This window comes from Hemitrygon akajei, chromosome 9 (genome assembly GCF_048418815.1).
Source record: "Hemitrygon akajei chromosome 9, sHemAka1.3, whole genome shotgun sequence".
Classification (NCBI taxonomy): domain Eukaryota; kingdom Metazoa; phylum Chordata; class Chondrichthyes; order Myliobatiformes; family Dasyatidae; genus Hemitrygon; species Hemitrygon akajei.
This window is the reverse complement of record NC_133132.1, coordinates 154,968,277-154,993,379: the sequence shown is the minus strand read 5'-3', so window position 1 is coordinate 154,993,379 and position 25,103 is coordinate 154,968,277. Positions and strand designations below refer to the sequence as shown.

The 25,103-nt window shown below is 40.5% G+C and overlaps 1 protein-coding gene across 3 annotated transcripts in view; it reads left to right on the top strand.

The window, feature by feature from the left end:
• The window catches only part of trmt11 (tRNA methyltransferase 11 homolog), a 79,003-nt gene that overhangs the window by 14,543 nt on the left and 39,357 nt on the right, over nt 1–25,103 (top strand). For all 3 annotated transcript variants that reach the window (XM_073057345.1, XM_073057344.1, XM_073057347.1), the window contains 8 exons: nt 5,582–5,647; nt 7,846–7,919; nt 10,718–10,799; nt 11,412–11,504; nt 16,208–16,342; nt 19,992–20,148; nt 22,146–22,226; nt 24,070–24,234. In XM_073057345.1, the coding sequence (XP_072913446.1) occupies nt 5,582–5,647; nt 7,846–7,919; nt 10,718–10,799; nt 11,412–11,504; nt 16,208–16,342; nt 19,992–20,148; nt 22,146–22,226; nt 24,070–24,234 (853 nt within the window). The remainder of the gene's footprint in view (nt 1–5,581; nt 5,648–7,845; nt 7,920–10,717; nt 10,800–11,411; nt 11,505–16,207; nt 16,343–19,991; nt 20,149–22,145; nt 22,227–24,069; nt 24,235–25,103) is intronic.

The following is a 25,103-nucleotide window of genomic DNA, read 5'->3' as shown; positions in this document are numbered from 1 at the left end:
TTTATTGTCAATTCGTATCCCCAGGTATTTGATAGGGAGGCAGATTCTGGAATGGGTAATTTTAACTTTCCTAATATTCACCGGCATTTCCTTAGAGCAAGGGGTTTAGATAGGGTGGAGTTTGTTAAGTATGTTCAGGAAGGTTTCCTGACGCAATATGTAGATGAGTAAACTAGAGGAGAGGCTGTACTTGATCTGCTATTGGGAAATGAACCTAGTCAGGTGTCAGACGATGGGATAGCATTTTGGAGGTAGTGATCACAACTCTATCTCCTTTACCATAGTGCTGGAGAGGGTTAGGAGCAGAAAATTTGGGAAAACATTTAATTGGGGTAGGGGGAAATATGATGCTATTAGGCAAGAATCTGGGAACATAAATAGGGAGCAGATGCTCTCAGGAAATGCACGGCAGAAATGTGGCAAGTGTTCAGGGAACATTTGCATAGAGTTCTGCACAGGTATGTTCCATTGAGGAAAGGATGTTAGGGTTAAAGTACCATGGTGTACAAAGGATATAGAAAATTTAGTTAAGAAAAGAAAAGCTTACAAAAGGTTCAAGAAATTGGGTACTGTTGGAGCTGTAGAAAATTATAAGGTTGCTAGGAAGGAGCTTAAGAATGGAATTAGGAGGGCCAGAAGGGGCCATGAGAAGGCCTTGTTGAGCAGGATTAAGGAAAACCCCAAGGCATTTACAAATACTTGAAGAGCGAGAGGATGAGCCATGTGAGAATAGGACCAATCAGGTGTGATAGTGGAAACGTGCATGGAGTCGGAGGAGGGAGCGGAGGTACTTAACGAATACTTTGCTTCAGTATTCACCAGTGAAAAGGACCTTAGCAATTGTGGGGATGACTTAAAGCGGACTGAAATGCTTGAGTTTATAAACATTAAGAAAGAGGATGTGCTGGAGCTTTTGAAGGGTATAAAGTTAGACAAGTCACCAGGGCCGGGCGAGATATACCCCAGGCTATTGTGGGAAGTGAATGAGGAGATTGCTAAGCCTCTGGTGATGATCTCTGCATCATCAATTGGGATGGGAGAAGTACCAGAGGACTGGAAGGTTGCAAACATTGTTCCCCTATTCAAGAAAGGGAGCAGAGATAACCCAGGTAATTATAGACCGGTGTGTCTTACTTCAGTGGTGAGCAAGTTGTTGGAGAAGATCCCGACAGGCAGGATTTATGAGCATTTGGAGAGGCATAATCTGATTAGGGATAGTCAGTATGGTTTTCTCAAGGGCAGGTCATGCCTTACGAACCTAATTGAATTCTTTGAGGATGTAACAAAACACATTGATGAAGGTAGAACAGTGGATGTAATGTATATGGATTTCAGTAAGGCATTTGATAAGGTTCCCACACGAGACTCATTCAGAAAGTTATGAGGCATGGGATCCAAGGAGACCTTGCTTTGTGGATCCAGAATTGGCTTGACCACATAGGGCAAAGGATGGTTGTGGATGGTTCATATTCTGCATGGAGGTCGGTGACCAGAGGTGTTCCACAGGGATCTGTTCGGGGACCCCTCCAATTTGTGGTTTTTATAAATGACCTGGATGAGGTAGTAGGAGGGTGGGTTAGTATGTTTGGTGATGATACAAAAGTTGGGGGTGTTGTGGATAGTCTGAAGGGTTGTCAGAGGTTACAGCGGGACATCGATAGGGTGCAGAACTGGGCTGAGAAGTGGCAGATGGACTTCAACCCAGATAAGTGTGAAGTGGTTCATTTCGGTAGGTCAAATTTGAAGACAGAATATAATATTAATGGTAAGATTCTTGGCAGTGTGGAGGATCAGCGGGATCTTGGGGTCCATGTCAATAGGACACTCAAAGCTGCTGTGCAGATTGAGAATGTTGTTAAGAAGGCGTATGGTGTGTTGGCCTTCATCAACCATGGGATTGAGTTCAAGAGCCGTGAGGTAATTTTACAACTATATAAGACTTTAATTAGACCCCTTGGAGTACTGTGTTCAGTTCTGGTCACCTCATTACAGGAAGGACGTGGATGGTATAGAGAGAGTGCAGAAGAGATTCGCAAGAATGTTGTCTGGATTGGAGAGAATGCCTTATGAGAATAGGTTGGGTGAACTTGGTCTTTTCTCCTTGGAGTGATGGAGGACGAGAGGTGACCTGATAGAGGTGTATAAGATGATGAAAGGCATTGATCATGTTGCTAGCCAGAGTCTTTTTTCCAGGGCTGAAATAGCTAACACAAGGGGGCATAATTTTAAGGTGCTTGGAAGTAGGTACAAGGGGGATGTCAGAGGCAAGTTTTTCACACAGAGAGGGGTGGGTGCATGGAATGCACTGCCGGTGAAGGTGGTAGAGGCGGATACAATAGGGTCTTTTAGATAGGTACATGGGGCTTAGAAAAATAGAGGGCTATGCAGCAGGGTAATTCCAGGCAGCATCAAGAATAGGTTACATGGCCAACACAACATTGCGGCCCAAAGGGCCTGTAATGTGCTATATATTTTCTATGTTCTATGATCTTTGCCTCCTAAGGTTTCCTTCACCTTAAGCTTCCTAATCAAATCTGGGTCATTACATAACAGCCAATCCAGAATTGCAGTTCCCCTAGTGGGCTCAACCACAAGCTGCTCTCAAAAGCTATCTTGTAGGCCTTCTACAAATGTCAGCATTACTTTCTGTTCTCTTTTAATATAGAAGTAATTTGAGCAATTGTCATGCTAATTTTGTGAATATAGCCATCATGTAAAGTTCTTGAGAGGATGATTGCTGGAGCTACATCATTGCTGGTCCTTCCTCGTACCATTATTTGTGCTCAGGTGATTGCTCTCTGTGATAAAGCTTTTAAATTAGCTTACTTTATATTGTTTATTTCATGGTCTTTAAATCTGCACTACTGCCATCTTCAGTGTGTGTTGAAGTGTGAGATGAATATTTGTGAAGGAAATGAAAAATTCAGATCTGGTGAAGGTATGCAGTTAATTGAAGGGAAAACAAAGACGCATTTTTTTTATTAAACTTTTTTTTATTGTGTTTTCAAGTAATTACAGAATAAAAGTACCGGTATATGAAAGAAATGTATATTACCCATCCCCCCTCCCCTTAAACCCTCCCCCTAACATCCCTATAGAAAAAAAAGAAGAAAGAACGAAAGAAAGAAAAAAAAAGAAAGAGTGCCTGGATATTGGAAGATCCCCACATGCTCCATGGAGTTCGTAATAACTTTAGTATATATATTTATTTATTTCCCCAAATAACCAATTATTTCATCTTCGGAGCACCTATATATTTAATCCTGTCTTTTGTAAATAAGGGCGCCAAATTTTCAAAAATGTTTCATATTTATCTCTTAAATTATAAGTAATTTTTTCAAGTGGAATACAGCCATAAATTTCTTTCTTCCAACGATCTATACTTAAATATGTATCCGATTTCCAAGTAACTGCAATAGCCTTTTTGGCTACTGCCAATGCAATTTTTATAACTTCTTTCTGATATTTATTCAATTTGGGTATCGGTTTTATCCCTTCAATATCACCTAGTAAAAGTAATATTGGATTATGTGGAAGTTGTATTCCAATAATTTGTTCCAATAAAACTCTTAAATTTGTCCAAAAAGGTTGAATTTTAGAACAAGACCAAGTAGAATGTAAAAAAGTACCAATTTCTTGGTTACATCGGAAACACTGATCGGATAAATTTGGGTTTAATTTATTTATTTTTTGTGGTGTAATGTATAATTGATGCAAAAAATTATATTGCACTAATCTTAACCGGACATTTATTGTATTTGCCATACTCTCAAGACATAGTCTTGACCAATTTTTTTCTTCAATTTTAATATTCAAGTCACTTTCCCATTTTTGTCTTGACTTATGGACTCCTTGTTTAATTGCCTGTTTTTGAATCAAATTATACATACAAGAGATGAATTTTTTAATCTTTCCTTTTTGAATTAAAGTTTCTATTTCATTAGATTTCGGCAATAACATTGTTTGACCTAATTTTTCTCTTAAATAAGCTCTTAGTTGAAAGTAACAAAAAAGAGTGTTGTCTGATACTTTATATTTATTCTTTATTTGATCAAATGACATTAATAAACCTCCTTCAAAACAATCTCCTGTATATCTAATCCCTTTTTGAAACCAATTATATAAAAGTTGATTATCCATTGTAAAAGGAATAAATCTATTTTGAATTAAAGATCTCTTTGCTAATAAGGATTTCTTTGTCTCATCGTCAACATTTATTTTATTCCATAAGTCAATCAAATGTTTTAATATAGGAGATTCTTTCTTTTCCCGTATCCATTTAGATTCCCATTTATATATAAAATCTTCTGGTGTATTTTCTCCTATTTTATCTAGTTCTATTCTAATCCATGCCGGTTTATCTTTCTCAAAAAAAGATGCAATAAATCTAAGTTGATTTGCTTTATAATAATTCTTAAAATTTGGAAGTTGTAACCTTCCTAGATCAAATTTCCATGTCAATTTTTCCAACGATATTCTTGACATCTTACCTTTCCAAAGAAACTTCCTCACATATTTATTTAGCTCTTGAAAAAACTTTTGGGGTAGTTGTATTGGTAGTGATTGAAATAAGTATTGTAGTCTAGGGAATATATTCATTTTTATGGTATTTACTCTACCTACTAATGTTATTGGTAATACCATCCATTTATCAAGATCTTATTGAATTTTTTTCAATAGTGGTAAGTAATTTAATTTATATAAATTCTTTATGGCATTATCAACTCTTATACCTAAATATTTTATACCATTTGCCGGCCATCTAAATTGGGTTATTAATCGACATTGACTATAATCTCCTTTAGTAAGAGGTAAAATTTCACTTTTATCCCAATTTATTTTATAACCTGATATTTTCCCATATTCTTCTAATCTATAGGATAATTTACGCAACGAGTGCAATGGGTTTGTTAGATAAAGCAGAACATCATCAGCAAATAAGTTAATCTTGTATTCTTCCTGATTAACTCTGAAACCCTTAATGTCTGGGTCCATTCTAATTAATTCAGCTAATGGCTCTATCGCCAACACAAATAAAGCAGGTGATAATGGACAAACAAAGACTTGCATTGTTGAAGGACAACACTGGAGAGTTCCCTGCTGGCATTGAGTTTTCATCTGTGTGTGCGTGCGCATGCTTGAGATTGCCTCATTGTGTTACTCTGCTTAGATCAGGGATTGAATGGGCAACGGACAATCTGTATTCTTAGCAATTTAATGCTATTGGCATAAACAATTCGAATGAGTGTTATTGTTTTAATTCAACCCAGTGGTTTACCGGTGATTCATTTGACAGTTCTCAGTTGCTCGGTGTGATTTTAAAAATTACGTTATTTTGTAGATTTTATGACTTTTTATTCACTTGTTAGTGCAAATATGTAGCTGCTGCCACAATTAAAATGCCATGAACAAAAGACAGAGGAATATTGCTGCTTAGATTCGAAAGACCTGTGCTATAGCCAAATAAATGCTTGGTAATACTGTGTAAGTTTTGATTTGAAAGAAATTTTGATTTAGCTGCTTCTCAACATTAATACCATTCTCAGTACGCACTAAATTTTTATTTATTTTTTGGTTGCAGGAAATTAAATCCTTGTTCTCGCTTTGTAAATGCCAGTTCAGTTGTGAAGAAAACTTTGATGAGAGGGTATGTTATGTTTATATTTTGTAATATTTTGTATTTTATATTTTATATTTTGTAATATTTTGTATTTTATAATGTGTAAGCAGAGCAGCAACTTAATATTTTGGTTGGGTTTATAATTACTGATTTACTTCTTTACATATCCACAGATTGATATCTTGTTATCTGGATTGCTTGTAACTTAATATTTGCAAAATGAGAGATTTTATTAAGGCAAAATTAAAAATATTTAGCCAGCTGGTAGTAAAGTGGCATCCGTACAGGACTTTGAGACGAGTGGTCCTGGGTTCGAATCTGGCTGGCTCCTTATACGTTTTCTAACCACGCAGGGTTGAGCGTTGAGCTAGCAACTCGGCTTTGTAAAAGACAAATATATGCTAAGGAAACAGCAAGGTTGCCGCCCGATGCATCACAAGGCACGGAAAGGAACAACACGCACACAAAATGAAAATACCACTGTTGTTGAAAATCAGCAATAGCATCACTAAGCAAGCTGGAATACAACTGTTGAAGAAGCTGCAGAGGTTAATGTTCCAAGTCTTGTGACCTTTAATTGTCATTTGTTCACTTACTGAGTGTTTCTTACATAAAGGAAGAACGATATGCTGATTAAATTCATACATCACCATGTACATAAATGTATTGTGTACCTTGTTCAAGTTCAAGTTTAATTGTTATTCAGCTATACATGAATACCCAAAAATATAGCCAAACAAAACAGCATTATTCTGTGGCCAGGGTGAAAAACACAGTACACACACAGCAGAAGACACATATAGCACATATAAAATATCAGAAAATAAATATAGTCCAAGACCCTGAGTCGAAAAATGTTGCAGCAGTCTGTAGTTGACCACAATCTGGTTTGTCTTCTGCTGAGTGAACAGTGGGGGGCAGCTTGGCCACTGTGCCACCCTGACGCCTCTCCCCTGGGTGGCTGTAAGCAGGCGACTCTGCAGCTTGAGGCCTAGACCTTGCTGTGACCCAGGCTGCCCAGCTCCCCTACCGTCTGCTGATAAATCTGTGAATTGGACTTGCACTATTCCATACTGACAATGTCCAGTGGGGTCTTGCAATCACAAGAAAAGTGACTAAAACGACCACTTGTTGTTAGACCGTGCGTCTCCTTCGCACGCCATTTCCTCCGACGCCTCTCTGACACAGGCAGCAGCACAATCTGCACCCAAGTCCAGCTCCTTCAATTTCTCCACCAGCGAGCAACTCGCTGAGGAGATAGACCTACAGTTCTTTAAAGTTCTTAATGTCCAGTAAGGTCCAGCGACTGTAAAAAAAAAGTTTAAAAGTACAATAACATCTCTGCTGACCCTTTAGAAGCCACTGCAATTGAATGAGCTGCCATCTTACTGGAACATACTACACTACAATCCTATTTATCCATATTACATTCATAGCCTTCTATGCCTTGTGAGTCAAGTACTTGTCCAGCTGTTTATTATATATCATGGGAGCATCCATCTCTATCCTGTGTACAGGTAGTGCAGTCCAGATGCCAATCAATCTCTGTGTGATAAAATCCCCTCAGATCTCTTCTAAACCGCTTAACTCTCATCTTAAATCTACGCCCTCTCTTGTGGGAAGAGAGATTCACTGTGGGAAAAAGATTTTTTATGATCTGCCTTTTCTACCTATATATCTGTAGGGGAGATGGCTATGATGGAAAGTGGGGTATACTTACTATTAAATGTGGTGTATGAATGTTGTAGTTTACAGTACAAGAAATAAACATCAAATCCCGCACCACATGATTGACAAAGGAAAATGTCAGACAACACAATGCCTTGCCTCCTCATTCTTAGTGCATTTAAACATAAATGGTGATAGGTGTTCAGTGATGACAGGTCTAACAGAGATCTGCAATTCCTGCTGTGGAGTGTTGGCCAGAAAACTGCAGGGAGCTCAAAGCTGGATAAAGAGAAGGTGTAACTAAAGTTACTGATCTGTTTTTGCCTTCTTAACGTTGCCATTTTCTTTCAGTGAATATGTTAGTGCATGCTCGCTAGAGCAGCAAACTGAGTTCTAGAAGTTTATTGGCAACAGAGTTCCATTTAATGCCAAGCTCTTTTTGATGTTGATTCGTATTTGCCAGCTTGCTTCAGTATTCTTAGTGCTTTATCAGTTTAAAGATGCTCATTTTCTGATGTCAGCATTGTAGCTGATTGTAAGGTTATTTTGCTTTTCAGTCTCCTTTCTGGATCGTACGTATTCCTTCCGAGGAGGTGGCAAAAGCAGTCATGAGGCGGACAGTGTGTGCAAAGTGAGTGCCCTTGTTACAGTAACTAACACAGAATTCAGTCAAATGCTAAGTCGGCGGGTGGTGTAGTGGCACCTGCACTGGACTTTGAGGGAAGTAGTCCCGGGTTTGAATCCAGCCGACTTCTTGCATGCTGGGTTGAGCGTCGAGCTAGCAACTTGGCCTCATAAAGAAACAGACAAAAATGCAGTGAAGATGCTGCCCGAGTCGCAGGAAGGAACAGCGTTAGTCAAATATTATCTGTGGCACCAGCTTCAGGCATTTGGCTGTCATGCAAGTATTTATAATCCAACAATAAGTTATGGTTGTTTAACAGATCTGGTTAACATGAGTTGCAGCCACTGTATACACAATTTAACAGTATTGTCAGGTGCTCTGGGTCTAGGTAGAATGGAAGAGAGGATTCTTATTGTGAGAAGGGATAATCTCAGCATTCAAAAACAGAAAATCAGCTCAGTGTTTCCAGCACTGACTGTTTCTGTTCCCGGGTTTTATAACGTCCCTCTGTAATGTTTCAGAGGTTTGTTTTTGTTTATAATTGCTTCCATTATGAAGTGTGAATTCTGGCTGCTCTGTCTGCTTCTCCAGATCATTTTCCAAACATTTCACGTGCAACACTGGGTCAACATACTGTGCTTTATCATATATACTGAAAAGATTGTCCATACACTGTTATGGAATCATAGAACCATAGAACACTACAGCACAGAAAACAAGCCATTCGGCCCTTCTAGTCTGTGCCAAAACTTTATTCCGCTAGTCCCATTGACCTGCATCCAGTCCATAACCCTCCAGACCTCCCCATCAATGTATCTATCCAATTTATTCTTAAAACTTAAGAGTGGGCCTGCATTTACCACGTCAGATGGCAGCTCATTCCACACTCCCACCACTCTCTGAGTGAAGATGTTCCCCTATACCTTTCCCCTTTCACCCTAAAGCCATGTCTTCTTGTATTTATCTCTCCTAGTCTAAGTGGAAAGAGCCTACTCACATTTACTCTGTCTATACCCCTCATGATTTTGTAAACCTCTATCAAATCTCCCCTCAGTCTTCTACGCTCCATGGAATAAAGTCCTAACCTGTTCAATCTTTCCCTGTAACTCAACTCCTGAAGACCCGGCAACATCCTAGTAAATCTTCTCTGCACTCTTTCAATCTTACTGATATCCTTCCTATAGTTAGGTGACCAGAACTGCACACAATACTCCAAATTTGGCCTCACCAATGTCTTATAAACCTCACCATAACATCCCAACTCCTATACTCGATACTTTGATTTATGAATGCCACGATGCCAGGAGCCTTCTTTACAACCCTGTCTACCTGTGACGCCACTTTCAGGGAATTATGTATCTGAACTCCAGGTCCCTTTGTTCCTCCGCACTCCTCAGTGCCCTACCATTTACTGTGTAAACAGTGTAATCCTTCCCACCCCTGCTCTGCTATCCTGGACTTTGTGCCTCTTATTTCCTCTTTTAGTCGACTGCTCACACAGGGAAATTACGAAGTTGCCCCAGTGTTTATCTACAGGTTTGCATTAGCACTGAAATAACATCTTTAAGGATTAGTCGTGATCAGAAGAAGCAGAAGGAAAAAGACATAGATGGAGATGAAAAGTCTAAAATAATTTAACTGGAGTAGGAAGCATTTCTTCACAAACAGCATGGGTAAAAGTTTGAAACATACTTCCCAAAAAAAGCTGTTAATGAGTTTTGTAAAGTTTAGCACTTTCATTGATTCTTGTTTCATAAAGGTGCCTGATTTTCTAAGGATATGTCCACTAGATAAACTTATCACTGGATAAATCCGTAACCAAAGCTTTTTCTCTTCGTTTTTACCCTTCGTCCACACTAAAATGGTGTTTTCATCCCCCGAAACTGGAGCTTTTCAGAAACGCTTTCCGGGCTGGATATTTTTGAAAATGCCGGATTGGCCGGATCAGTGTGGACGGGGTAACCGGAGACTTCTGAAAACGCTGTCAGATGGCAGCACGCTATTTCATTGTTTTCTTGAACGCAACCTAACAATTTCAGAACAGACAGCAAGAAGACTGATGCCAGAAGAGTTAGAAACGTACTCACCAAATACTATGACCCATAACTTACTGAATAAATAAGTATACTCACTTTGCCCTGTTTTCTGTCCTTGCACATATGAAGGTGGTTTTACCTATTTATGCAAGTACTTCTCTAACAGCTTAATGTAACTTCATATGGAAATACAAGGTAACACTGATGCAGACATGTTTTATACATTTAACAAGGTGCTTTGTTAATGCAACAGAGTTAGTCAGTTTTTCAATGTTTGTCGTCAGCCGGGTCAATCTGTCTGTGAACTCCCTGTCGGTTGCCTCCGTAGGCTCCAGTATTTGTTTTTTTTTACTTTTAAGTTCTCCTGCGCGAAAGCCAACAGCTGTCTGTCGTTTTAAGTTTTTCTAGTCTGTAACTACACAAACGTGCACTTTTACGGCGAGGTTCGACACCAAACATGTTGCTTGTTTTCGGTCGATGTGTCCTGTGCTTATGCAGGAGGAGGAGATTCGCCGAAATCTCCGTTTCAATGTGGATAGAGATATTTTCAAAAAGGCATAGTGTGGACGCCTATCGTTTTTACGTGAAACCGGCGTTTTCAAAATTATCCGGTCGAGAGTGGACATAGCCCAAGTATTTTGTTTTACATTTCCACCTTCTACAGTTTACAGAATAATGAGTTTTGGTATTGTACCTTGAGCATGGTTTAGCTACATAATTTGTCTGAAGAGTTTGTTTTCAACATAGCATCTGTTCTTCACTTTGCAGGTCAATATTTGAATTGTGGGGTCAAGGAAGAACACATGAAGAACTGCATAACTCACTGAGAAATTATCCTGTTGACAAAATGGTATGTATGCACAGGAATCAACCTTACCATCTGATGTACATGTGTGCGTGTGTCTGTATATACACACACACACAGTACTATGCAAAAGTCTTAGTCACATATAGTAAGGGTACTTAAGTCAATGTAGAGCAGAGATTGAGTTTGTAAATATTGCAGGAGCAAATAAAGTTGGGAATGGTGTGGGTGGATCACCATGAGAAGGATTTGGAACAGGTGGCAGAGAAGGAGTGTCAGGGGCAGGGGTTTCACTGGGGGCAGACACACCCAGCCCTGAGGCGAGATCATTACAGAATGTTTCTCTGGTGCTTCCCGCTCCCTCCTCGCTCCCTTCCCTTTTCCCAACCATGACTCCCCTCTCCTTGCCCCCTTCCCATTCTCAGTCCACAATAGAAACCCATATTAGAATCAGGTTTATCATCGCTCACAAATATCATGAAATTTATTTTTTTGTGTGGCCGCATTACAGTGCAATACATAAAATTACTACAGTACTGTGCAAAAGTCTGAGGCACTGTAGCTATATATATGTGCATAGTACTTTTGCAAAGTACTTTATATATGTAAAAGATATTTGACTGTATTCAACTAACAATATTCATTTTCCTGCTTTAGGTCCCATTCCTTCAGCAAGGTTCAACATATCAGATAAAAGTTTATGCATTCAATAAAACCTTGTCGCATAATGAGAGAATTCAAAAGATAGATGTATGTATCAAACTTTTTCTTTTTACTGTCTCTAATTTAGTGTTTGACATTTGTACTGACATTTGTATGTTCAGAGTTCTGGTAATAATGTGCTGGAATAAAGAGGTTTCTTCAGTGTTTTAGGTAGTAACTAACATTGTGTGGTAAAACGTCACATTTACTCTATTAGCTGACTTATTCCCAATTTTCAAAAGATTGGATAGTTAAGTCTGCAGTTCATCTCAGTACTAGTAATTGTGGGAGAGAGAAGAGAAGTTAAATCACAATAATTATTCTTAGTGACTTCAGGTGGAAATGTGTTCAGGATTTGGTTTTCACCTTAGATTACAGCTGATAAACTATCTTATAATACACACCTGGATAACAATAAAAGATTTTAACTTGGCATCAGTAGTTAGGAAGTTTTTGGAATCGATTGTTAGGGATGAGATTATGGAGTACCTGGAAGCACATGACAAAATAGGCCAAAGCCAACATGGTTTCCTGAAAGGAAAATCCTGCCTGACAAACCTACTGCAATTCTTCGAGGAAATTACAAGCAGGGTAGACAAAGGAGATGCAGTAGACGTGGTGTACTTGGATTTTCAGAATGCCTTTGACAAGGTGCTGCACTTGAAGCTGCTTAGCAAGATAAGAGTGCATGGAATTACAGGGGAGTTACTAGCATGGGTGGAGCATTGGCTGGTCAGCAGAAAACAGAGAGTGGGAATAAAGGGATCCTATTCTGTCTGGCTGCCGATTACCAGTGGAGTTCCACAGGGGTCATTGTTGGGACTGTTGCTTTTTATGATGTATGTCAATGATTTGGGCTACGGTATTAATGGATTTGTGGCTAAATTTGATGATGATACAAAGATAGGTAGAGGAGGTGGTGTTGAGGAAACAGAGAGCCTGCAGAGAGACTTAAATAGTTTAGGGCAAAGAAGTGGCAAATGAAATACAATGTTGGAAAGTGTATGATCATGCATTTTGGTGAAAGAAATAAACGGGCAGACTATTATTTAGATTTAGCATTCAAAATGCAGAGATGCAAAGGGACTTGGGAGTTCCTGTGCAAGATACCCTAAAGGTTAACCTCCAGGTTGAGTCGGTTGTGAAGAAGGCAAATGCAATGTTGCCATTCATTTCTAGAGGTATAGAATATAAGAGCAGGGATGTGATGTTGAGGCTCTATAAGGCACTCGTGAGACCACACTTGGCGTATTGTGTGCAGTTTTGGGCTCCTTATTTTAGGAAGGATATACTGACATTGGAGAGGGTTCCGAGAAGATTCACAAGAATGATTCCAGGAGTGAAACATGAGGAACATCTGACAGGTCTTGGGCTGTATTCTGTGCAGTTCAGGAGGATGAATGGAGATCTCATAGAAATATTCCGAATGTTAAAAGGCCTTAACAGATTACCCGGTAGATATGGCAAAGTTATTTCCCATGGTAGGGGATTCTAGGACAGGAAGGTATGACTTCAGGATTGAAGGACGTCCTTTTAGAACCGAGACGTGGAGAATTTACTTTGGTCACAGAATGGTAAATCTCTGTTGTTAAAAGTGGCTGTGGAGGCCAAGTCATTGGGTGCAATTAAGACAGAAATAGACAGGTTCTTGATTAGCCAGGGCATCAAAGGGTATGGGGTGAAAGCAGGGGAGTGGGGATGATTGAATGGCGCAGCAGACTTGATGGGCCGAATGGCCTACTTCTGCTCCTATATCTTATGGTCTTTCTTCAGACAGCATCTGCACTGTTGACCACATTTCAGAAATCAACAGGGTTCATTTCTGGAAAAAAAATTATATCAGACACAAAATGCACTTGACAAAATAGTTGAGGATAATTGATTTTCTTACGTCTTGGAAATACTGCCTTTTTATATTTTCCACTCTAAATATAAGTATTAATGATTCCAAAATGCTTAAAACAGTCTGCATAATTTTTCTTTAACTAATATTCATCCTATTTTAGTAACTTAATAGTCCACTTTCTTTTCAGGAATGATAAATCTCTAACTTCATATTGTGTATCTCCTTGCATTTCGGGCACCACGTTAGGGAAGGAGAATCAGCTGGCTATTTCCTCAGCTTTATATAGCTGGGGTTAATTTGGCAAAAAGCTAGCACAGCTCTTCACAGTGCTAGCACCCCGGGTTCACTTCTCACTGCTGACTGTAAGGAGTTTGTATGTTTTCCCTGTGACTGCGTGGGTTTCCTCCAGGTGCTCGGGTTTCCTCCCACATTCCAAAGACGTGCTTCAGGTTATTAAGATGTGGGCATGCTACGTTGGCACAGGAATTATGGTGACACGTGTAGGCTGCTGCCTACACATCCTCGGACTGTGATGGTCGTTAGTGCAACTGATATATTTCACTGTATGTTTCAATGTACATGTGGTAAATAAAGCTAATCTTTAGAGATGTTTTAATCTTTGTTTAGCCACTCCACTGGTTACAGTACATACAACCTAGAGAATGTACTGATATCATATTAATATTAGTTCCCCCTGGTGATATAACTAATGAGGATGTTAAACCTATCGAATATTGAAAGGTCTTGATAGAGTGGTTGTGGAGAGGATGTTTCCTACAGAGGGGGAGTCTAGGACCAGAGGACATAGCCTCAGAATAGAGGGCCATCCTTTTTGGACAGAATTTCTTCAGCCAGAGAGTGGTGAATCTGTGGAATTCGCTGCCACAGAAAGCAGTGGAGGCCAAGTCCTTGTGTATATTTAAGGCAGAAGTTGATAGTTTCTTCATTGGTCAGGACATGAAGGGATATGGGGAGAAGGCAGGAGATTGGGGCTGAGAGAAATAATGGGTCAGCCATGATGAAACGGCAGAGCAGACTTGATGGGCCAAATGGCCTAATTCTGCTCCGGTATCTTATGGTCTTATGGTAAATAGTAGTCTTGTAGAAACATTATCACTTCAGAGTTACACATCACTGTGATTTGGACATGCATTCCCATTCCAGTATTGTTATTGCTTGTTAAATATTCTGTAAGTCCCTATCATATTCCTACCTATATCCTATGAAAGCTTAATACCTCAAAGGCTGCAGTGAAATTGAGAGAGAGTTTCCCTGGGTAATTATTAATTGTTAATATTAGCTATTGATTAATGCAGCCATCACAATGCCATCCCAATGCCAAGATGATGGAAAATAACTGTTTATTGGAGGTGAAGTGCTCGTGCATTTAAAAATGCGAGAGGGACCACCTTCAATAATAGTAAGACAATGGTAAGTGGTTAGAGAAAGAATATTGTCTGGCAAAAAGGTAACTTATCCTTTCGTAAACAAGTTAAATTGTCAAAGCCTAGTGGATGTCAGGTACAGCAAATAATTTCGAAGTTGGAACTACCAATCTCATGAATGTTACAAATGAAAATTACCTCAGAGCAGGCTATTGATAATTCTTCAAAACAAAAATGGCAATGCAAATGGCTGATTGGTTAATGAAGCCCAAATAGGTAACTATTGTTCAGCAATATTGCCAATTCCACTGATCTAGTGCTCATGTTCCAAGTTCAAAGTAAATTGATTATCAAAGTACGTACGCGGGGTGATTGATAAGTTCGTTGCCTAAGGTAGGGGGAGTCAATTGTAGAAAACCTAGCACATTTATTTTTCAACATAGTCCTCTCCTACATTTGCACACTTAGTCCAGCGGTCGTGGACCACACGGATCCCTTCTTTGTAGAAGTCGCGTTTTGGACCTCCAGAAGTGGGCCACAGTATGGGGTGATTGATAAGTTTGTGGCCTAAGGTAGAAGGAGATGAGTTATACAGCTCTCGTTACATGCACGTGCAGTTCAACTCTTTGAGTGATTATGCAGAAAGTTCGAAGTTAATAATTCATCTCCTTCTACCTTAGACCATGATCTTATCAATCACCCCTGCTGTGGGCCACTTCTACCAAAGAAGGGATCCGTATGCTCCACAACTGTTGGACTAAGTGTGTAAATGTAGGAGAGGACTATGCTGAAAAATAAATGTGCTAGGTTTTCTAAAACTGACTCCTTCTACCTTAGGCCATGAACTTAATCAATCACCCTCATATATGTCAACATATAGAACCCTGAAATTCAGTTTATTGTGGGCATACTCAATAAATCCAATGACCATAAATCTCTTAAAATTTAAGAATCTCTTAAAATACTTAGAGCATTGGGAAAAGGTATTGCTAATGACATCCACATAAAAATACAGGAGGATAAGGAAGGGAGAACTAATCTGATGTGTTCAGCATCAATTATACAAGGAAAACATACACTGTTTATAATTTGCTTTCAACATTAAAAGATATAATGCCCTCCCCTGAGTTTCACTGTGGAAACTTTTGAAAAACATACTATGTTTCATTTTTCCCCCTAGCAATTATAAAGATGTGGTTAAAATGTTTGCAAATTGGAAAGATGTGACAGAGGCAAATATTATAAAATAGTTATGGAAAGTAAGTTTACAAACAGCACTAAGACACTTAAAGTATTGAAAGTGTATATTAATCTAATCTACACACACAAAATGCTGCCTGGCCTACTGAGTTCCTCCAGCTTTTTGTTTGTGTTGCTTTGGATTTCCTGCATCTGCAGATTTTCTCTTGCTTGTGATTAATCTATGTTTTCAAGAAGTTAACAAAATATTTATTCTGACCAGTAACTTTCTTCCAGTGTTGCATATGCTCTTGTCTTGACTTTATTTCATGTATTTACAGGATTTAGGATTCTTGCCATTTCAAGGAACAGTGAAATTAAAGGAACCAGAACATGTGTTCTGGTTACTTGAAGACTATGGAACAGATCCCAATAATGCCCCAGAGAAGCCCTTTCATATTTATTTTGGAAGATGGGTGAGATTTATTGAAATAGAATATTAATTTATAATTTTAATCTATTATCCTGTGGAAATGAACTAACAGATTGATACCTGAAAATGTCAGATGTTTAACCCTAATCAGTGGTGAATTGGTTGGTCAGACAAACTGGCAGTGGATCATTTCATTGGCCTCTGTGTCTAAATTGAATGAACGTTGTCTGGATTCTCACTGTTGGAGAAGATAGTGCACTGGATATTGAATACTCAGTGTATGCTTTCCTTGGTATATAGACAATAGACAATAGGTGCAGAAGTAGACCATTCAGCCCTTCGAGCCTGCACTGCTATTCTGAGATCATGGCTGATCATCTACTATCAATAGCCGGTTCCTGCCTTGTCCCCATATCCCTTGATTCCCCTATCCATAAGATACCTATCTAGCTCCTTCTTGAAAGCATCCAGAGAATTGGCCTCCACTGCCTTCCGAGACAGTGCATTCCAGACCCCCACAACTCTCTGGGAGAAGTTTTTCCTTAACTCTGTCCTAAATGACCTACCCCTTATTCTCAAACCATGCCCTCTGGTACTGGACTCTCCCAGCATCTGGAACATATTTCCTGCCTCTATCTTGTCCAATCCCTTAATAATCTTATATGTTGCAATCAGATCCCCTCTCAATCTCCTTAATTCCAGCGTGTACAAGCCCAGTCTCTCTAACCTCTCTGTGTAAGACAGTCCGGACATTCAGGAATTAACCTTGTGAATCTAATTAACCTTGTGAATCTATGTGAGTATTGGTTGTGGTTCAATTTATAATTGGCTCTCTTCTGAGTGAAAAGGTTCTGGGTTGAAGTTCCGCTCCTGATGGCACTAAAAGCTATGTTACCGTTCCCAAAGCTTTGCTAGGAGACTGGCTGAAGTACGGTGTTTCTATGACGTTACCTTTATCCGGGTGCCACGTAGCGGTTTGTGTGATGCTATTCCAGCCTGGGGCGTCGGAGATCAGGGTTTAATTCCTACATCATCTGTAGGGAGTTTGTGCGTCCTCCTTGTGGAACATCTGGATTTTATCCGGGTGCTCCGGTTTCCTCCCACAGTCCAAAGACGTATTGGTTAGTAGGTTAATTAGGTAATGTAAATTGTCCTGTATTTAGGCTAGGGTTAAATCGGAGGGTGGGGTGGGGGGGTGGGGGTTGGTGGTTCTGAGTGGTGCAATGTCCAAAGGGCTTGTTCTGGTCTGTATCTCTAAATAAAATCAAATAATACTGACAACATCTCAGGTGAATGTAAGAATTAGTTCATGGTGCTTTGTATGAGCATGTGGGATCCCCAATGTCTTCCATGTATATTTATCACTGAACGTCACAAAAATTGAGAGTTTGCCAATTATTTAAGTTTGAGAATCTAATTATTATTCAACAGCAATATCACCACTTATAATCTAAGGATTACTATTGACATGGCAACTGGACCAACCACATAAACAGGGTGATAGTAAGAGCAGGTTGGAGGCGGGATATTCCGCAGCAGGTAACTCCCCAAAGCCTTTCCGTCGTCCAACCGCCACTTGTCTAAATGAGTGGAACTCCAGTGGCAGTTATGTACTTGATATCATCCAGGCAAATCATCTAGGTTAATTGGAACCCGTCCACTGTTGTAACCATTCATTCCCTTCACCAGCTCTGCGTTGTTTGCTCTCAGCTGAACCTACTGCAGTTACTCACCAAGATGACTGACAGCATCTCCCAAGCCGGCAATATCTTCTACAGCAAGGACAGGTGAATGGGAACTTCATGATCTTCAGGATGCCCTTCGAGTCATGCATCATCTTGACTTGAAACCTACGACCATTCCATGACCTTTGTTGGATCTAAATTCTGTGAGTTCCAGCCCAAAGACATTATGAGAGTACCTTCACCAGAAAGACTGCAGCAAGTCCGGATGCAGACTTCCCTAGAATCATTTCAAGAGCAGTCAGGGATAGGCTGTAACAAGAATGGAGGATCAGGGATCAGTTTATTTGCCATATATCGTCGTGGCTATCCCTCGAGGTCGAGGATGATGGTCTTCATTCTGTTTCCACAGAGCGAAGACGCCTGTGCGTGTATTTGTTTAACGTGTACTTCATGTTGCACTCAAAGAAGCACATGATACTTTGGCATGGAAACCACAATGATTGGAGCTGATGGATTTGTTGCAGCTTTCATCTGCCTTCACAGCCGTTGAGTTCAAAGTAACTTCGTCCACCTGTTCCACAGTTGAGGTCTTGGTTGCATTGTTCTTTGTCAGGGACCTCACCCTCAACCTTACTGCCATGGGTAATCCTACCAGAAACACAGCTCCAGACGGCATCACTCTCGGGATCTCAGGACCGCACAAGCTTCTCCGCCACGACAAAGTGACGACCCATGGAGAAGTCGCCATATATATTTATGTACTTACTTGCTGTCCGTTATGCCGCTAGTGTTTAGCGCAGTAATGATGGTCCTCCATTTCTGGCCACGTTCAGAGCTTCCTTCATCATGTCAGTATCTTCCTCTCGGTTTTCACTATGACAGTCGCGCAAGACTTGGGTGGAGACTCAGGAATGCAGTCACACTCAGATTTAGAAGGATTCTCCATAGTTGTTTCTGTAATGATTGTTTTTTGACCAGTCAAGGTTGTTTGCCCTGAGCTGAACCCCCGAACCTGGAGGACAGGTGGACCACTCTTAGTCTGTCTGCTACCCTTTGTCCTCTATGGCATGGATGACCTTACCAAGAGCCAAAGCGTAAAGCGCAGATTCCAGCCATCCTGGCTCTCTAGGTCGAGGTACGCAATCCTCCAAACCCTATGATAGGGTTGTGGTCTTCTTGGAGGATACACATTTGCATGTGTTAGATATTTGCTGTGGTGTGTTGGTGTGATAGGCAACAGAAAGCAACACCATGCAACAATTATAAAGAACAAAAAAGTGATATAAAAAAGAAGTTATCCTTCTCAGCAGCACACACATTCTAAGTGTTAGATATGCAAAATACTGGAGGAACTCAGCAGGTCAGGCAACATCTATGGAAATAAATAAACAGTTGATGTTTCTTGAAGGATCTTCTCTCTCTCACCCACCTGGCTTCACCTATCATTTTATGGCTTGTACTCCTTCCCCCCCCCCCCCCCCCCCCCCACCCCACCAACACTTTATTATTCTGGCATCTTCCCCCTTCCTTTCCAGTCCTGGTGAAGGTGTTGGCCCAAAACGTTAGTTATTTATTCATTTCCATAGATGTTGCCTGACCTGCTGAGTATTAAAACAACACACACAAAATGTTGGAGGAATTCAGTAGGCCAGACAGCATCTATGGAAAAGAGTACAGTTGACTTTCTGGGCCGAGACCCTTTGGCAGGACATTGTCCTCCAGCATTGTGTGTGTGTGTGTGTTGCTCAAATTTCTAGTATCTGCAGATTTTCTCTTGTTTTTATATGTATTGCTCTGAATTTCCAGCAACTGAAGAATGTCTTGTGTTTGTAAATAAATATTACTCTTTGTAATGAGAGCTGGTAAGTTCAGCAGTTTGGTTGAAACTTCAGATTTGGATTACAAGACTGTGATGATCCTTTTTTGATCAGGAAAGCAAAAGATAACATTCTTTTAAAATCTTCTGGAGAAGTAATGAAGTAAATGTTGATGCTGTTTCCTCTTTAGGTTGCTGATGGTCGGAGGGAGCTAATCAACTTGTACAGTGTGAAGAAACGTCACTTCATCGGTAATACCAGCATGGATGCCTGCCTTTCCTTTATCATGGCAAATCACGCTAAAGCAGAAGCCAACAGCTTGATTTTTGATCCATTTGTGGGAACAGGTAAGAAGGAGACGACTGACACCAACACCCAGCATTTTAGCCAGTACAGCACAACACACAGAATCTGTCTCAAAGCTGTCACTGTTAGGGAATTTTTGTGGCATTTATAAACATTCAGAAGCACTCAGATGATGAAGTTAGTCAGAAGGTAATACAAACATGTACACCCACACAATTACGATTAAAACTGATTTCAAACAATAATTTTTATCTGCCTTTCTGCACAGAGCAGATTTCTCCCATTCATTTCATGGAGCCTGTTCTTTGGCTCAATAGATAATGGCACAGGCCAGCGGACAGATTTCCCAGCATGAGCGGTGGGTATCTGATAAAGCTGGTAGATTCAGTGTTCGTGTGAGTGGCAGTCCATGCTTGGGATTAGCCCAGTTACAAACTTAACTGTCAGCAGATCTATATGGATGTTGGCAGATCCACGATAACCTTCAATGATAATTAAAATCAGTAAGAACGATGGTCTGTTCTCTCAAGCACTTCCAGTGTTATTGTGCTCACAAGCTCTTTCAGGGTTATCCAAGACTTATCCCACTGTTTAAAAATTCACTTTCTCTTGAAATGCCAAGCCATAACTTTTCTCAGCAACACACACAAAATGCTGGAGGAACTCAGCAGGTCAGACAGCATCTATGGAGGGCAATGAACAATCAACGTTTTGGGCCAAGATCTATCATCGGGATTAACCATAACCTTTCACTTACCATAAACTTGTGCCATAATAGTGCCATAACCTTTTTCTCAACAGGGCATATAACGAACAAACAAATCCTTTTCTCATATTTAGTTGGCAAGTAAGGCAGCTTTATGGGAAAAAAAACTGCACGTGTTTAACAACTGAAATTAGTCCCAAAACTGCTGGATTCACGCAGCAGGTTATGAAGCGTCTCGAGAAAGATAAAGAAATGTAAGGTTTTAAGTTGAAGACTGGTTGACCCTGCCAGTGGCATATTGCTTGTTTTAAAGATTAAGCCAAACATGTCATAACACACACGAACATGAGAAATTCTGCAGATGCTGGAAATCCAGAGCTACACAAAGTGCAGGAGGAACTCAGCTGATCTGCAGCATCTATGGAAAGGAATGAGCAGTCGGTGTTTTGGGCTGAGACCCTTCTTCAGTACTAGAAAGGAAGGGGGAAGGTTCTGGAATAAAAAGGTGTGAGGGGAAAGAGGATAGCTAGAAGATGATAGGTGAAGCCAGATGGGTGGGAAAGGTAAAGGGCTGGAGAGGAAGGAATCTGATAAGAGAGGAATGTGGATCATGGGAGAAAGGGAAGAAGGAAGGGATTCAGGGAGGTGATAGGCAAGTGAGAAGAGGTAAGAGGCCTGAGTGGGGATTAGAAGAAGAGGAGAGGAAGAGCATATTTTTTTTTACTGTAAGGAGCAATCAATATTCGTGCCATCAGGTTGGAGGCTACCAACATATGGAATATAAGGTGTTGCTCCTCCACCCTGAGTGTGGCCTCAGCATGGCACAAGAGGAGACCATGGACTGACAGGTCAGAATGGGATTGGGAATCAGAATTAAATATTTGGCCACTAGGAAATTCCACTTTTGGTGGATGGAGCGGAGGTGCTCGACAGACATGGCTCAGTGAATGAAACTGCGAATGGCTCATTAAATCCTAACGAGGGAAGGATAGATGAGTTAACATTAAAAACCTCACAGCTTTTGATTCAGCATTGCACAATTCAACAAACCTGTGCTCTGTCATATGTGCTTAGTGCATTAGCTACACTCTGACTACCTTTCAGGGTCACACTAAGTCATTAAGATCTATTTCCAAACTTCAGAACTACTATCCAGGAAGCTCTTTATGTTGATTTTAGGAAAACAGTTTTTTTAGGGATTCCTTCACAATTCCACAATTCCAGTGGGAGATGGGACAAACTCTGGCTGTTTTAATACAGTGTTCTATAATGGACAGTCTATTATTCTGTTTTGCCGTTCATATTATATAATCACATTTTGTTTTTCTTCAGGGAGTCTTCTTGTTGCTTGTGCTCATTTTGGTGCGTACGTATGTGGGACCGATATTGACTACAACATTATTCATGGGCGTGGTAAGAACCAAGATTTTTACTAACATTCATTATACTTGCATATGTAATCTACCTTTACTGATGTCTCTTTTTAAAAAAAAATAATAAGTTACTTTGCTGTACCTGAGAAAGTTGCGTTTTGGTTTAAAAAGGGTCCGTTTCCTTAAACTCATTTAAGTTTCCTTGTTAACTTAAATAAGTTAATTTTTTAAATTAGTTTGGGTTGGCTTTATTTGAGTCAATCACAATAAAATGTACAGTGAACCAATGCACACAAAATGCAGGCGCAGCAGCAGCTATGGAAAAGAGTAAACAGTCGATGTTTTGGGCTGAGACCCTTCTTCAGGAGCTGATGCCGGTGGAGGTCAGATCATTAGATATATTTAATATGCAGATAAATATTTGAAGGACCAAGGAGGGCTATGGGGAACTGGCACAGCAGAGTGTGTGGGCAAGAAAGTGGCAAGTAAAATGTAATGTTGGAAAATGCATGGTCATGCACTTTGGTAGAAGAAATAAATGTGCAGAACACCTTAAAGGTTAACTTGCAGGTTGGGCCGGTGATGAGGCAGGCAAATGCAATGTTAGCATTGATTTCAAGAGGTCTAGAGGACAAGAGCAGGGATGTGGTGCTGAGGTTTTATAAGGCACTGGTGAGGCCTCACCTTGAGTATTGTGAACAGATTTGGGCTCTTCATCTAAGAAAGGATGTGCTGGCATTAGAGTGGGTTCAGAGGAGGTTTACAAGGATGATTTCGGGAATGAAAGGGTTATCATACAAGGAACGATTGATGACTCTGGGTCTGTATTCACTGGAATTTAGAGGGATGGGGGGGATCTCATTGGAACCTTCCGAATGTTGAAAGGTGGAGACACGGTGGATGTTTAAAGGATGTTTCCCATGGGGGGAGGGGGATTGGGATGTCTAGGACAAGAGGGCACAGTCTCAGGGTAGAGGGGCATCCATTTAAAACAGAGATGCGAAGAAGTTCTCTTAGCCAGAGAGAGTTGAACTTGCAGAATTTATTACCACAGGCAGCTGGGGAGGCCAGATCGTTGGGTGTATTTAAAGTGGAGCTTGATAGATTCTTGATAGGACATGGCGTCAAAGGTTTTGGGCAGAAGGCTGAGGAGTGGGGCTGAGGAGGGGAATAAAAAGGATCAGCCATGATTGAGTGGCAGAGCAGACTTGATGGCCCAAATGGCCTAATTCTGCTTCTATGTCTTATTGTCTTCTGGTTGGAGGAGCTGAGGCTAGCATGGATAATCCACTGTCATATGGAATGGTGGGGGAGTCTAAGCCGTTAGACATAGGAGCGGAGTTAGGCCATCCAATATCCTCCCACATTCCAAAGATGTTTGGTTAGGATGAGTGACTCATGGGCATGCTGTGCTGGTGCTGGAAGTGTGACGACACCTGTTGGCTGCCCACTAATTTAATTTGATTTTTTTAAATTTTATTGAGATACACACAGGGCTCTTCCAGCCCCTTGAGCTGTGCCGCCCAGCAAATCTCCCAATTTAACCCGAGCCTAATGATGGGACAGTTTACAATGACCTACCAACCTGTGGATCTTTGGACTGTGGGAGCACCCGGAAGAGAACCATGTGATCATGGGGAGAGCATGCAAGCTCCTCACAGACAGCGGTGGCAATTGATCCCGAGTCGCCAGTACAATAAAATCTTATGCTAACCACTTCGTTACTGTGTCAACCCATTTGATGCGAACAATGCACTTCATTATATATTTTGTTGTTTCAAAGTGATAAATAATATTTATCTTTAATCTTCAAGAGTGCTCTCAGCTAAAGGTAGGTCTTGTTATTTTGGGATGATTACTATCTTATTTCTATAAATCTACAGGCAAGGCCAGTAGGAAGAACCAGAAATGGAGAGGACCCGATGAAAACATCCGGGCTAACCTCCGGCAGTATGGCCTGGAGAAATTCTATGTTGATGTGCTCGTTTCAGACACTTCCAAAAACATATGGAGGAAGGCGAATATTTTTGATGCAATCATTACAGATCGTAAGTTGATTTTGAAGAAAACACACGATGTTATCTTAGGTTATGGTTTGTGAAATCACCGCAAATTGATCAGTTAGGAGCAGATTTATTATCACTAACTTATGATGTGGAGTTTGTTGTTTTGCAGCAGTAGTTCTGTGCAAAGACATAAAAATCTATACATTACAGAAAATAAATGGTGCTAAAAAGAGAATTAATGTGGTAGTCTCATGGGTTCACAGTTTGTTCAGAAATCTGATGGCCTTGGGGAGGGAACTGGTCCTGAATCATATCAGTATGGGTCTTCCTCCTTCACTGATGGTGATAATGTCGCAGGTGGTGAGGGTCCGTAATGGTGGATGCCACCTTTTTGAGGCACTGCCTCTTGAAGATGTCCTTGATGATGGGGAGGGTTGGAGCTGACTAAATCGACAGCCCTCAGCAGCCTCTTGTGATTCTGTGTATTTAACCCTCCATACCAGGTGGTGACGCAACCAGTCTTTGGTGATGTTCTCGATCACCCCAAACTCCGAACAGAGCTGCCCATGTCGCTCTGCTCCTGAGGTATTGACAGCCGGGGAACTAGAGGCTGCATACCTTTTCCACCACTGACCCAATGAGGATTGGTGTGTGTCCTCCCAATTTCCTCTTCCTGAAGTCCACAAACAATCCCTTGGTCTTGCTGACAATAAGTGCAAAGGTTGCTGTTGCAACACCACTCAACCGCTTGACCTGTCTCATTCCTGTGAGCCTCCTCTTGAGCCTTTAAAATTTCTTTTGTCAACACAACTGGATTAAATTTAATGTTGTCAAATTGACTCAAAATGAGCATAAAATAAAGCAGAGTTAACTTCCTTAATTGTTAAAAATGTGAATTCCTTTCTGACAAC